Source organism: Papio anubis, chromosome 11, assembly GCF_008728515.1.
Source record: "Papio anubis isolate 15944 chromosome 11, Panubis1.0, whole genome shotgun sequence".
Lineage (NCBI taxonomy): Eukaryota > Metazoa > Chordata > Mammalia > Primates > Cercopithecidae > Papio > Papio anubis.
Genome location: NC_044986.1, coordinates 65951035 through 65965293, shown reverse-complemented (window position 1 = coordinate 65965293; position 14259 = coordinate 65951035). Strand labels below are relative to the sequence as shown.

General features: G+C 46.0%; 1 protein-coding gene across 2 annotated transcripts in view; it reads right to left on the bottom strand.

Moving 5' to 3' along the window:
* Positions 1-8893: 8893 nt before the first annotated feature.
* TSPAN15 (tetraspanin 15) overlaps positions 8894-14259 on the bottom strand; it is a 55426-nt gene continuing 50060 nt past the window's right edge. The window contains exons 6-8 of one of the 2 annotated variants that reach the window (XM_003903844.4): positions 12427-12474; positions 10350-10466; positions 8894-9747 (exon numbers count right to left, since the gene is read on the bottom strand). In XM_003903844.4, the coding sequence (XP_003903893.1) occupies positions 9598-9747; positions 10350-10466; positions 12427-12474 (315 nt within the window). In that variant the 3' untranslated portion in view covers positions 8894-9597. The remainder of the gene's footprint in view (positions 9748-10349; positions 10467-12426; positions 12475-14259) is intronic. The other variant, XM_009214781.4, reaches the window with a different exon arrangement.

Below are 14259 nucleotides of genomic sequence, written 5' to 3'. Positions count from 1 at the left end.
TAGGCAAGGCAAGAGCTTGGAAGGAGCCAGGCTCTGGGATTGCTGGCAGGGCCTCTTGGCCTGCAACTTACTAAGCTAGTCTGGCCTTTATCTTTCTCTCCTGCAAAATGGGTTATCATAAAAGAAGTCCCTCCACACACAAAATTGAAATGAGCCTCAGAGGAGATGGGAAGGCGGGGGAGGATGTGAAAGTGTTGGGAGCTAGATCTTCCTGTGAGAGGACAGATGGAATCGTGTGAACTACGAATGAACCGAGTCAGCCCTGGTGACCTGCTGACTAGAGCAGGGACCCAGGGCTGAGGCTAGAGTGGTGGATAGGACCTCAAATTCCAGGCTGGAGGAGGTCAACCAGGGATTGTGGATAGAAAAGACAGATGAGGCCCTCAAATGCTGAGGTTGGGAAAGCGAAATCAACAACTGAGACTCATAAGAGGGGGCCTCAGAAGTAAGAGAAAAACTAGGTTAAGTTGGTGTCTTGGAGGAAAAACAAGAAGGCATTTCAAGGAGGAGAGAATGATCAACTGGCCACATGTGGCAGACAAGCCAAGGAGCTGAGTAATGCCACGGGGACATAGGACCTGGCAATGCAGTGGTCACTGGTGATGTTGATGAGAGCAATTTGGGGTGAATGGGACAAGAGTCTAATTAGGGACGTCCAAGAATGATGGGAGAAGAGGAACCAGAAACAGAGAGGACAGACCCTCTTTCAAAGCAGTTGCTGTGAAGGGAAAGAGAGACAGGGCAGGGGCTGGAGAGGAGAAATCATCAGGAGACTTTGCTTGTCTGTGTGCTCGTTTAAGATGGGAATACTAAGAGCCTATTTATATGCTCATGAGAATGGTCCAGCTGGCCCTTTGAGAAAATCTTTAAAATCCATAAACCCCAGTCAGACTAATTAGGGAAAAGAGACAAAAAGACAAATTGCCAATATCCAGGAATAAGAGAGATGAAACCACTACAGGTTCTAGAATAATAAGGGAGTGTTATGAACAACTTTATGTCAATAAGTTTGACAGCTTAGATGAAATTATAAAATTCTTTGAAGGACAAAACTACCAAAGCTCTCAAGAAGAAATAAGTAATCTTATATCAATTAAAGAAATTAGATTTATAGTTTAAAATCTTTCTACAAAGAAGATTTTCCAGGTAGCTTCACCAGTGAATTTTATCAAACTTTTAAAGAAGAAATACCACCGATTCTACAAACTCTTCCAGAAAATTGAAAAGAAAGGAATATTTCCCAGCTAATGCTATGAAGCCAGCATGACTCTGATACCAAAACGAAACAAAGATTTTACAAGAAAACAATCCTCCTAAACAAAGGTGCAAAGATTCTAAACAAAATTTTAACAAACCAAATCCAACAATGTATTAAAAGGGTACTTCATCATCACTGAATGGGGCTTATTCCAGGAATTCAGCATGTGAAAATCAATGAAATTCACCATATTCGCAAATTTTAAAATAGGCAGAAAAGGCATTCGACAAAACCTAACATCTAGTCCCAACAAAAATGTTCAGTAAACTAGAAATACAAGAGAACTTAGTAAACCTGGATAAAGAATATCCATGAAAAACCTACATCTAACATTATACTTAACGATGAAAGACTGAACACTTTCCCCCTAAGATCAGGACGAAGTCAAGGATGTCTGCTCCAACATTTGCTATGCAACACTGACCAAAACGTAGTGAAAAATCCAGAAGTAAACCTACACATATATGGTCAATTGTTTTTCAACAAAGGTGCCAAGGCAATTCAGTGGAAATTCACCTCTGCTTTCAACAGGTGGTCCTGAAACAATTGGATATGCATGTACAAAACAGATTAACTTTGATGCATACTTTGTAGCATATTAGAAAATTAACTCAAAATGAATCCTTGACTTAAATGTAAGAGCTTTACATAATTGTAACATAACTATAAAACTTCTAAAAGAAAATGTAGGAGAAAACCTTTGTGACCTTGGTTTAGGCAAACATTTCTTAGCTATGACACCAAAAGCATCATGCATGAAAGAAAACATTGATAAATTGGAGTTCATCAAGTTAAAAACTCCTGCTTTTTGGAAAACACCATTAGGAGACTGAAAAGACACACCACAGAGCACAGTAGCTCATGCCTGTAATCCCAGCACTTCAGAAGGCTTAGGTGGGAAGATCCTGAACCCAGGAGTTCAAGAGCAGCTGGGGCAACACAGTGAGACCCAATCTCTACATGAAAGAGAGAGAGAGAGAGAGAACAAGACAAGCCACAGACTGAAATTTTTCAATCATACAACTAATCAAGGACCTGTATCCAGAATATATAAAGTGTTGTCAAAATTCAATAATACAAAAACAATCTAATTTTTTAAGAAAATATTTCGAAAGACATTTCAGCAAAGAAATTATGTTGATGACAAATATGTCTAAGAAAAGCACTCAACATGATTATTAAGGAAATGCAAATCAAAACCACAGTAAAATATCACCACACACCCATTAGTATGACTAAGAAAAATGGCCATACCAACTGCTGGCAAGGATGAAGGGAAACCAGAACTCTCATACACTGCTGGTGCAAATTGTGCAACCGCTTTGGAAAATAGTTTGGCACTTTCTTAAAAAGCTAAACATATAGTTACATATAATCCAGCCATTCTACTTCTAGATATTTACCCAAGAGAAATGAAAGTACGTGTTTTTATAAAGACACATGCACAAGTGTTCATAGCAGCTTTATTTTTAACAATCAAAAACTAGAAACACAAATGTCCATCAGTAGGTGAATGGATAAATAAACCATGGTATATCCATATAACAGTATACTGCTCACTTTGGGAGGCCGAGATGGGCAGATCACGAGGTCAGGTGATCGAGACCATCCTGGCTAACACGGTGAAACCCCGTCTCTACTAAAAATACAAAAATTAGCTGGGCGCGGTGGTGGGCGCCCCCAGTCCCAGCTACATGGGAGGCTGAGGCAGGAGAATGGCGTGAACCCGGGAGGCGGAGCTTGCAGTGAGTAGAGATCACGCCACTGTGCCCCAGCCTGGGCGACAGAGCCAGACTCCGTCTCAAAAAAAAAAAGAAAGAAAGAAATGAACTTCTGATATATGCTACAAAATGAATGAATCTTAAAATGATTACTGAGTGAAAGAAGGCAGACAGAAAGAGTGCATGCTGTATGAGTCCACTTATATAACATTTTAGAAAATACCAAGTAATTTATAGAGACAGAAAGCAGAGCTCTAGTTGCTTGAGCATAGGGTGTGGGTGGCGGGAAGGGTTATAATAAACAGATTACAAAGGGACAAGAGGACATTTTTTAGAGTGATGGAGGTGTTCATTATCTTGACTGTGGTAATGGTTCCACTGACACATTTGTCAGATTAAATACATGCAGTTTATTTTATATCCAGTATACCTCCATAAATTGTTAAAAAATATATTTCAAGAATATTGTATTGGACATTTTTATGCAAAATCAGTCTTCCTTAATGCATCTTACAAAAAATAATTATATAATAAATCGAAAAGCAAAGCCCAAAATCTCCCCAACTTCACCAATGATGTAGGCTGCACAAATATTATTATTTTCTATGTGTGTCATGGTGTGGGAAAGGAATCGTTTATGGATCATTCTTCCATCCTTGTGAGACAAGAGGCCAAGATAATGTCATTGGCTTTGAAGCACAAAAGGGTGTCATGGCCAGGGAGTCCCCAACCACAGGATGGACAAAGCCCTCTCCTGGTACTCTGCTTCCATCCATTTCTTTTTTTCTTTCTTTCTTTATTATTATACTTTAAGTTCTGGCATACACGTGCAGAACGTGCAGGTTTGTTACATAGGTATACATGTGCCACGGTGGTTTGCTGCACCCATCAACCCATCGTCTACATTAGGTATTTCCTCTAATGCTATCCTTCCCCTTGCCCCCCACCCTCTGAAAGGCCCCAGTGTGTGATCTTTCCCTCCCTGTGTCCATGTGTTCTCATTGTTCAACTCCCACTTACGAGTGAGAACAAGCAGTGTTTGGTTTTCTGTTCCTGTGTCAGTTTGCCAAGAATGATGGTTTCCAGCTTCATCCATGTCCCTGCAAAGAACATGAACTCATCCCTTTTTATGGCTGCATAGTGTTCCATGGTATATATGTGCCACATTTATTTTATCCAATCTATCATTGATGGGCATTTGGGTTGGTTCCAAGTCTTTGCTATTGTGAATAGTGCTGCAATAAACATACGTCTGCATGTGTTTTTATAGTAGAATGATTTATAATCCTTTGGGTATATATCCAGTAATGGGATTGCTGGGTCAAATGGTATTTCTGGTTCTAGATCCTTGAAGAATCGCCACACCATCTTCCACTATGGTTGAACTAATTTACACTCCCACCAACTGTGTAAAACCATTCCTATTTCTCCACATCCTCTCCAGCATCTGTTGTTTCCTGACATTTTTATGATTGCCATTCTAACTAGCGTGAGATGGTATCTCATTATGGTTTTGATTTGCATTTCTCTAATGATGAATGATGAGCTTTTTCTCATATGTTTGTTGGCCGCATAAATGTCTTCTTTTGAGAAGTGTCTGTTCATATCATAACAAACAGTCTCTCAGACCACAGTGCAATCAAATTAGAACTCAGGATTAAGAAACTCACTCAAAACTGCACAACTACATGGAAACTGAAAAACCTGCTCCTGAATGACTACTGGGTAAATAATGAAATTAAGGTAGAAATAAATAGGTTCTTTGAAACCAATGAGAACAAAGACACAACGTACCAGAGTCTCTGGGACACAGCAAAAGCAGTGTTTAAAGGGAAATTTATAGCACTAAATGCCCACAAGAGAAAGCGGGAAAGATCTAAAATCGACACTTTAACGTCACAATTAAAAGAACTAGAGAAGCAAGAGCAAACAAATTCAAAAGCTAGCAGAAGACAAGAAATAACTAAGATCAGAGCAGATCTGAAGGAGATAGAGACACAAAAAACCCTTCAAAACATTGATGAATACAAGAGCTGGTGTTTTGAAAAGATTAACAAAATAGATAGACTACTAGCAAGACTAAAAAAGAAAAAAAGAGAAAAAAATCAAATAGACACAATAAAAAATGATAAAGGGGATAGCACCACTGATCCCACAGAAAGACAAACTACCTTCAGAGAATACTATAAACACCTCTGGGCAAATAAACTAGAAAATATAGAAGAAATGGATAAATTCCTGGACACATACACCCTCCCAAGACTAAACCAGGAAGAAGTCGAATCCCTGAATAGACCAATAACAAGTTCTGAAATTGAGGCAGTAATTAATAGCCTACCAACCAAAAAAAGCCCAGGACCAAACAGATTCACAGTCAAATCTACCAGAGGTACAAAGAGGAGCTGGTACCATTCCTTCTGAAACTATTCCAATCAATAGATAAAGAGGGACTCTTCCCTAACTCATTTTATGAGGCCAGCATCATCCTGATACCAAAACCTGGCAGAGAGACAACAAAAAAGGAAAATTTCAGGCCAATATCCCTGATGAACACCAATATGAAAATTCTCAATAAAATATTGGCAAACTGAATCCAGCAGCACATCAAAAAGCTTATCCACCACGATCAAGTTGGCTTCATCCTTGGGATGCAAGGCTGGTTCAATATATGCAAATCAATAAACATAATCCATCACATAAACAGAACCAAAGACAAAAACCACATGATTATCTCAATAGATGCAGAAAAGGCCTTCAATAAAATTCAACAGCCCTTCATGCTAAAAACTCTCAATAAACTAGGTATTAATGGAATGTATCTCAAAATAATAAGACCTGTTTATGACAAACCCACAGCCAATATCATACTGAATGGGCAAAAGCTGGAAGTATTCCTTTTGAAAACCGGCACAAGACAAGGATGCCCTCTCTCACCATTCCTATTCAACATAGTATTGGAAGTTCTGGCCAGGGCAATCAGGCAAGAGAAAGAAATAAAGGGTATTCAGAGAGGAAGAGAGGAAGTCAAATTGTCTCTGTTTGCAGATGACATGATTGTATATTTAGAAAACTCCATCATCTCAGCCCCAAATCTCCTTAAGCTGATAAGCAACTTCAGCAAAGTCTCAGAATACAAAATCAATGTGCAAAAATCACAAGCATTCTTATACACCAATAACAGACAGAGAGCCAAATCATGAGTGAACTCCCATTCACAATTGCTACAAAGAGAATAAAATACCTAGGAACACAACTTACAAGGGATGTCAAAGACCTCTTCAAGGAGAACTACAAACCACTGCTCAAGGAAATAAGAGAAGACACAAAGAAATGGAAAAACATTCCATGCTCATGGATAGGAAGAATCAATATCATGAAAATGGCCATACTGCCCAAAGTAATTTATAGATTCAATGCTATCCCCATCAAGCTACCACTGACTTTCTTCACAGAATTAGAAAAAACTACTTTAAATTTCATGTGGAACCAAAAAAGAGCCCATACAGCCAAGACAACCCTCAGCAAAAAAAAAAAAAAAACAACAACAACAAAAAAAAAAACCTGGAGACATCACGCTACCTGACTTCAAACTATACTACAAGGCTACAGTAACCAAAACAGCATGGTACTGGTACCAAAACAGATATATAGACCAATGAAATAGAACAGAGGCCTCAGAAATAACACCACACATCTATAATATCTGATCTTTGGCAAACCTGCCATGGGGAAAGGATTGCCTCTTTAATATTTAATAAATGGTGTAGTGAAAACTGGCTAGCCATAAGCAGAAAACCGAAACTGGACCCCTTCCTTACACCTAATACAAAAATTAAGTCAAGATGGATTAAAGATTTAAATGTAAGACCTAAAACCATAAAAACCCTAGAAGAAAACCTAGGCAATACCATTCAGGACATAGGCATGGGCAAAGACTTCATGACTAAAACACTAAAAGCAATGGCAACAAATGCCAAAACGGACAAATGGGATCTAATTAAACTAAAGAGCTTCTGCACAGCAAAAGAAACTATCATCAGAGTGAACAGACAACCTACAGAATGGGAGAAATTTTTTGCAATCTATCCATCTTACAAAAAGCTAATATCCAGAATTTAAAGGAACTTAAATTTACCAAAAAAAAAAAAAAAAAAAAAAAATCAAACAACCCCATCAAAAAGTGGGCAAAGGATATTAACACACACTTCTCAAAAAAAGAAGATATTTATGCTTCCATTTATTGAGAGGTGAGTGACCAAGGTTTGGAAAAGATGAGATGAGTGTCTGCTGGAGCTTAGCCATCTGTGACACCAGTGCTGGTCCACCGAAGCAGCTGGCCACAGAAGCAGTGTGAGGTAGAGGGGTGTCTGTGAGTGGTGCTGGAAAGAGGGAAGACAGGGGGTCCAGGTTCCGGGTTCCAGGTAAGGTGACCTTGGATAAGCGATTCGGAGCAGCCCATCTCCCACGGTGCCCCTGCCATCCTGCTGCCCCTAAAGGCAGCTGCCGTCTCCCCTCTGGGCACAAAAGGGGTTCTCAGAACAGCCAGAGTCTCCAGGACTACAAGTCCTCCAGCCAGACACAGAGCTTGACCTGGCCTTGTGTTCATTAGGTCAAACTGGGACAAGACAGAGGCTGCAGCAGTGGCTACAGTGAATATCCCCGGGACAGAGCTTCAGAGGCAGCTGCAGCCTCCACTGGTTTTGCACGCCTAGTACCGTGTGTGCAGAGAAGGCAACAGAGGCAGTACAGCAGAGGGGCTGAATGGCTCAAGAGATGCTACCTGGGCTCAAGTCATGGCTTTGTCACTTACCAGCTGCCTGCCTGGGCAAGTTACTTAACTGCCCTGTGCCCAATTTTCCCACTAAAAAAATGGAGATAAGAATTACCCTAGTCGTGAGGATTAGAGTTAATATTGTTCCTGGCAAAGTATGCTCTATGGTGTGTTTGTTATTGCTGTGTTATTGCATACTTTTAAAAACCCTCCTCCTGCCCCTTCTTACACATGGGGTTGGTACACATGGCAGACCAAGCATCTGACCACTTGACTTCTGGGTGTATAGACGGTTCCCACCGTTAGAGTTCTTCACGTTTGGACGTTTGGGGCTCTTGCTGCTTTATTTCTTTGTCTTTTTTTTTTTTTTTTTTTGAGACAGAGTCTTGCTCTGTTGCCCAGGCTGGAGTGCGGTGGCGGGATCTTGGCTCACCACAACCTCCACCTCCCGGGTTCAAGCGATTCTTCTGCCTCAGCCTCCTGAGTACCTGGGACTACAGGCGTGCACCACCATGCCCAGCTAATTTTTGTATTTTTAGCAGAGATGGGTTTCACTATGTTGGTCAGGCTGGTCTCGAACACCTGACGTCGTGATTGGCCTACCTCGGCCTCCCAAAGTGCTGGGGTTACAGATGTGAGCCACCGCGCCCGGCCTCTTGCTACTTTATTTCTATTGCCCTGGCTACTAAGAGCCTCACAAAAAATCTAGATCCCATGTCTTGGGGCCGGAAGGTTTGGGTGGACTGATTCACGCAAGTCCCGGCATCTCCAGCAGGGGTCGACGGACACCACGCTCTGCATGCGTTGCGCGGCAGCCACTGGGCACACTGAGGGCTGCAGGGAGAGCTGTAAGTGGACCTGTGGGCAACTCCGCTTCCCTGGTACCCCGTTCACCCCATTTCCTGGAGGTGGAGTCTCATGCTATACCTGGCCCAGGCTCTTTCCCTCGGTTCTCGGTAAAACAGGCGTGGTCACCTCTGGCCCTGTGGCTTCCCCCCACCACCACCCCCGCCTGTGTCCCAAGCTATGCGAAGTCTTCATCCCATGCTCCCTCTTCATCCTCGCATCCACAAGAGGTTTCCAAATCCAGGTTGCAGCCTTCCTTACCCCCGCCCCAACAAAACAGCACACAGGAAAGGCAAATAAATAAATAAATAAAAATAAATCATATTTTTATTGTTTGATTAACAAACTGGTTGGGGGGAGGGCAAGAATAAGACATGCGGGGAAATACCAGCTTTGATTAGTCAGAAACTCCTGTTATCTGTACAAAAAAATGAATGTTACAAAAATCACATAAAAAACTAGGCTCAAGGAAGCAGCCGCCCTTGCAAAAGAGGGCTCAAGGCACCTGGGAGGCTGAGAAGAGGCCAACCTGGTCATGGGCGTGGCTGTGGGGACAGCCCTTCCTTCTTTCCCTCCTGCCCTTCCCCAGATGCCCTTCCCTCCGGCCAGAGGGGCACACTCCCTCTCCCCGATTACAAGTGCTACAAAACTGCCTTGAATACCACCGGCCAAGGCACTGCCAGAGATGACATGGGCCCTGAGTGGAGCCCCAGGCTCTCCCTCCCCTGTGGCCCAGGCCTGGAGAAAGGAGGGCCTTGTTCCCCAGGCCCCAGGCGGGCACAGATTCTGGAGCTGCCTGAAGGAAGCCTCTTAGGGGAGGCCCAGGCTCCGCCCCCTGGGGAGGCAGCGGCCGTGGGACCCACACACAGGCACACACACCCCTGGTTTTGGTCAGTACTGAGTGTGGGCAGAGGGGCCGCAGCCCTGTCCAGTCCCATGATGTTGACTGAGAGGTGCTATCCCAGACGGTCCTTGCTGGAGCTGCCATCGCAGGCTGGGCCCTAATTGGGGTAGCACAAACAGCATCCCGTGCCCGCCGCCTCCACGCTGGCCTTGGCACCGGGTCCCAGGAGCCCATCAGTGACAGAGTGCTCCATGATGATGTCCTCCACCCGGGTGATGTACAGCAGCGTCAGCAGCACCCCCAGGAACTGAGAAGAAGGGGCAGGGCTGGTGAGGGCCTGCTGGGCATCAGAGCAGCCCTCCCCGCAGCTCCTGGCTCCCAGAAATCCAAGCAGCCAGTCCCAAGCCCTCATGGCCCTGTGTGACCTGGGCAACACCCACAGCAGAGACTTCTCTCAGCACCCACACTGCCCAAGAAGCTGGGCCCCCTCTCCCCCACCTGGGCCCCCTTTCCCTCTCCCAGGAAATCCCAGAGTTCCTCGCTGTGCCCGATCAGCAAGGGCCCCTCCCTTCTGGGATTTCTGCCTCCACCCCAGCTCTGTTACACACTATCTAGGGGATCTTGGCAAGTCACTGAAGCTTGTGGCTCCTCAGTTTCCTCCTCTGTGAAATGGGCATCGTAATAGTGCCTCCCTCACAAAAAAGAAGTGAAGCAGCAGTGCCTGCGCAGCACTTGGAAGAGCTTTGCCACCACTGCTATTGCCATTCACCCCTCCTTCCAGCCGTGCAGCCCTCCCTGGGCAAGTTCTGGACTTCTACGGAAAAAGCCCCTTCGCTCTCCCGCTCTGCACCTTCTCTGCCCTTCTGCAATCACCAAGCCACACTTTCTCTGAACCCATGGCCGGCCCACCTGGGGGAGCAGGATGCCCAGAAGGATGCCCGCCATGATGGTGTAGTTGTCCATGAACCAGATGATCACGGCGTTGGTGCAGCCCCGCACGTAGATGACATCCTGCACGGTGAAGCGCTGCATGGGAAGGAGCTGGGTCAGCGCAGAAGAGCACCTGGGCTGGCAAGAGCCACAGTCCCGACTCTGCCAGTTACACAATGTCCAGGCTAGTCCCTCAACCGCTGTGATCCTCAGTTTCCCATATGCAGCATGAGAAGGTGGCCCTAGATTCTGGTTCTTAATGGACAGTACTGTTCTCTAGAGAGGACTGGGGACACCGTGGTGGCACTTTTGGTTGCCCCAGCAATCGAGGTTGGGGGCTGAGGGACTGCAGAGCTCAGGGTAATCCTACTCCACAAACAACTGCCCTGCCTGCATGTTTCTCAGATATCCCTGCATGAAAAGCCTCACGGATGTTTTCCATACATGGAAAGCCTGTCTATAATTATCCAAGCCAATAGCCCCACTCCAGGTACATATAAAAAACAAAGCAGAGCTGGGCATGGTGGCATGTGCCTGCAGTCCCAGCTACTATGGACGCTCAGTTGGGAGGACTGCCTGAGCCTAGGAGTTTGAGGCCAGCCTAGGCAACAGTGAGCGTTTTTGTCTCGGAGGTGGGGGGGGGGGGGGGGGGGGAAAGCATTTCTGCATTGGTTTTAACATACCATGAATTTTCCAGAACTACTACTAGGTAAATTAAGGAATGATTATACATTTTTTTTTTTTTTTTTTTTTTTTGAGACGGAGTCTCGCTCTGTCACCCAGGCTGGAGTGCAGTGGCCGGATCTCTGCTCACTGCAAGCTCCGCCTCCCGGGTTTACGCCATTCTCCTGGCTCAGCCTCCCGAGTAGCTGGGACTACAGGCGCTCGCCACCTCGCCCGGCTAGTTTTTTGTACTTTTTAGTAGAGACGGGGTTTCACCGTGTTAGCCAGGATGGTCTCGATCTCCTGACCTTGTGATCCGCCCGTCTCGGCCTCCCAAAGTGCTAGGATTACAGGCTTGAGCCACCGCGCCCGGCCGATTATACATTATTTAATTCAGAACTTTATCAAGAGTTGTTCACCGTTTTTAAAAACCATGCCCATGCCAATGGCAAAAATGATGCCCATGGTATGTGAGTCGCCAACACAATGCCTCCTATCAGCTGCCCTGTAGCTACTGCAGCCTCAGGGATGCCTCACATCAGTGCAGACACCTGACTACATTGTATCTTCTCCTGCACCCCTCACTGCCTAAGCACTTACATGATGAACTATGTTAAAGAGCTGTAAATTGCTGTATTTCATTTCTACTTTATCTCAGATCATTATGTTAATTGTTTTGGAATCGGGCATGTAGGCAGGTTATCTGTGAATTTCACTTGGGGATAATACATAGGACATTACCACTGTTTGTTATTAAAATGGCCATTGGTTCTGAGGGGTTGAGAACCACTGCTGTTCTATGGCTCTCAAACATGTGTCAGAATCAGCCACTAGCCCCATCCCAAGAATGCGCATTTCTCACATTCCCAGGGGATGCTGTTGCTGCTGGACTGGGGACCCCACTTTGAAAGCCACTGCTCTGCATGTCAGGTCACCATTCCTTTTAGGTCCCTTCTCAGCACCACCCCTGCTTCTCTCTTAGACCAGGAGTGTTGCCCAGGAAGCTGACCCAAGGGCAGCCCCCAGAGGGGGTTACCATCCTCTAGGACTCCTGGGTCCCAGTGGAGGCAAGCTGGTACTGAGCATGGCTGAGCGCACAGCACACTGCGGGTACCAGGAAGGGCCGTGGTGGCTTCATGTGGACCAGCCCACAGTAGGTGCTTGGTAAACCCTGACAGGTGGCATCCCCCAGCCTGGGGGAATTCTTGGTTCCTTGAGCCCTTCTGTGTCTGAGTGGGGGTGGAAAACCCCAGCAGCCCTGGCTCTGGGTCACAGCCAGGAATGTTGGAAAATCTCAGTGGCCAGAACCCCGACCTCAATAAACCCCTCCAATCACCCCAGGGTGGAACAGGAAGAGCAACATTTCCAGGGAAAGGCGTTTCAAAGACATTACCTCCTTGTCAATAGTTTTGTAGCCACACATGGTGTTGACAACTTCTGTCTGAAATGGAAATGTATAATAGCTAATATTTATAATGGTTCTAACTCAAAAAGGCACTATTATCCTACCCATTTTACAGATGAAAACTGAAGCACAGAGTTGCACTGTCCAGCAGGGATGGAGCTGAGATTCCAACCCAGGCAGTCTGGCTTGAGTCTCCATCATAACCACCTCCTCCTCCGAGAAATGCCCCGTGAAAACACTGTAGGAACGCAGGTTCCATGACTTTTACAAGGGAGAACCGCCCCTCCACAAGCAGCAGATCAGGACCCCAGAGAAAGGCGTGCTGCCCAGGCTCCTGGGCTATGACCGCCTCACAGCACCGCTTCGCTCACATGGTAATGCACCGTCTCAGAAGTCAGGGTGGGGCTGTTCCTGTACCGCTGGCTCTTGGGGAGGAAAACCTCAGACCACAGCTGGCACAGGGTCAGCTGTGGTTTACCTGAAGTCCAGGCCAGGGCTCCTGGCCACACTTCCCTGTTCCATAGACCACTGCTCCACCAGCAGAGAGGGCTACCAAAACTTCCTTCTTGGGAAGAGAGGTGCTCTCCAGATTTCCCAACTACTGATTAATTCAGGCATAGGGAAAGCTGTGGTCACGCCCTAGACCTCGTCAAACCCCTCCCCAGGCAGGCCCTAACTCACAGGCTGCCGCGGGCACCTCCCATCACCACCTGTGCCCTGCAGGGTCTCCTTCTCCAACCACCAGGGAAGAGAGTGAGACTCCCTGGTCCAGCCCGTGACCCCCACCAGCCCTGCTGCTCTACATCTAAGTGAACACTGCCGTGGGGGATGGATGCCACAGGCGCCAGTGATGACTCAGGGAGTCAACAGCAGAGCCCCCAGTGTACCCTCTGGTGTTACATTTCCTGGGTCCAGATCCTGCTGTGCCACTTAGGAGCTGTGACCAACCTTAGGTGGGCTGCCAAGGAACCGGCACGCAGAGGTACTTAATACATATTTGTTAACTGAGCGAATGAATGAATGAATGAATGAATGAATAGGCTGTGATGATCACAGAACCCCACCTCCTAGGGCTGTTCTGGACATAAAGTAAGATGCACATGTAAAGTGCTTATCATAGGGCCGGACACATGGAGAAGCACAGGAATGCTGGCAGGTGTGATTTGTTCATAATTCCTGCCCTTGGAAAGGTAAGGGAGGGTGTCTTCTCTCCTTCCAAGAAAGAGGGTTGGGCTCCAGATGTCATCTGGGTCAATCTAAATGTCAGGGCTTGATGTGCAGGCAAGATAACTTCCCTCGGTCTAGCTGGTTCTCCAGGTAGCCTCAGTTCCAGCCAGTGTTTTTGGCCCTTCCAGGCCATAAACACGACCCCAATGGAGAGGGTCAGGCCTGGAGAGCAGGTGCACGGGCACATGATGGGAGTGAATGCTTTCCATCTCGTTGGTTCATCATTCATTCGTTCATTGAACAAATATTAACTGAGCACCTATTGCATGCCAAGCCCAGTTCTAGTCACTTGAAATACAAAAGTCTTGAACAACAAGACAAAGTCCCTACCTTCATGGAACTTACGCTGCAGAAAGGGAGATAATGAACATAACAAATAGGTAAGCTGCATGGTACGTAAGGAGGTGACAAGAGTGACTTCACTGGGCCAGCCCTGGTGACCCGGGGGTGATAAGTCTCTTAGCAGACAGGCGACTGGCATAGGCCTCTCTGGTGCCAGAGCCCAGAACCCTTCTCCAGGCCCAGGGGGGACTCACCTCGCCCTGCCAGAGGATGCATCCATAGTCTTTCCAAAAGTAAAGCCTGCCTGGGTTT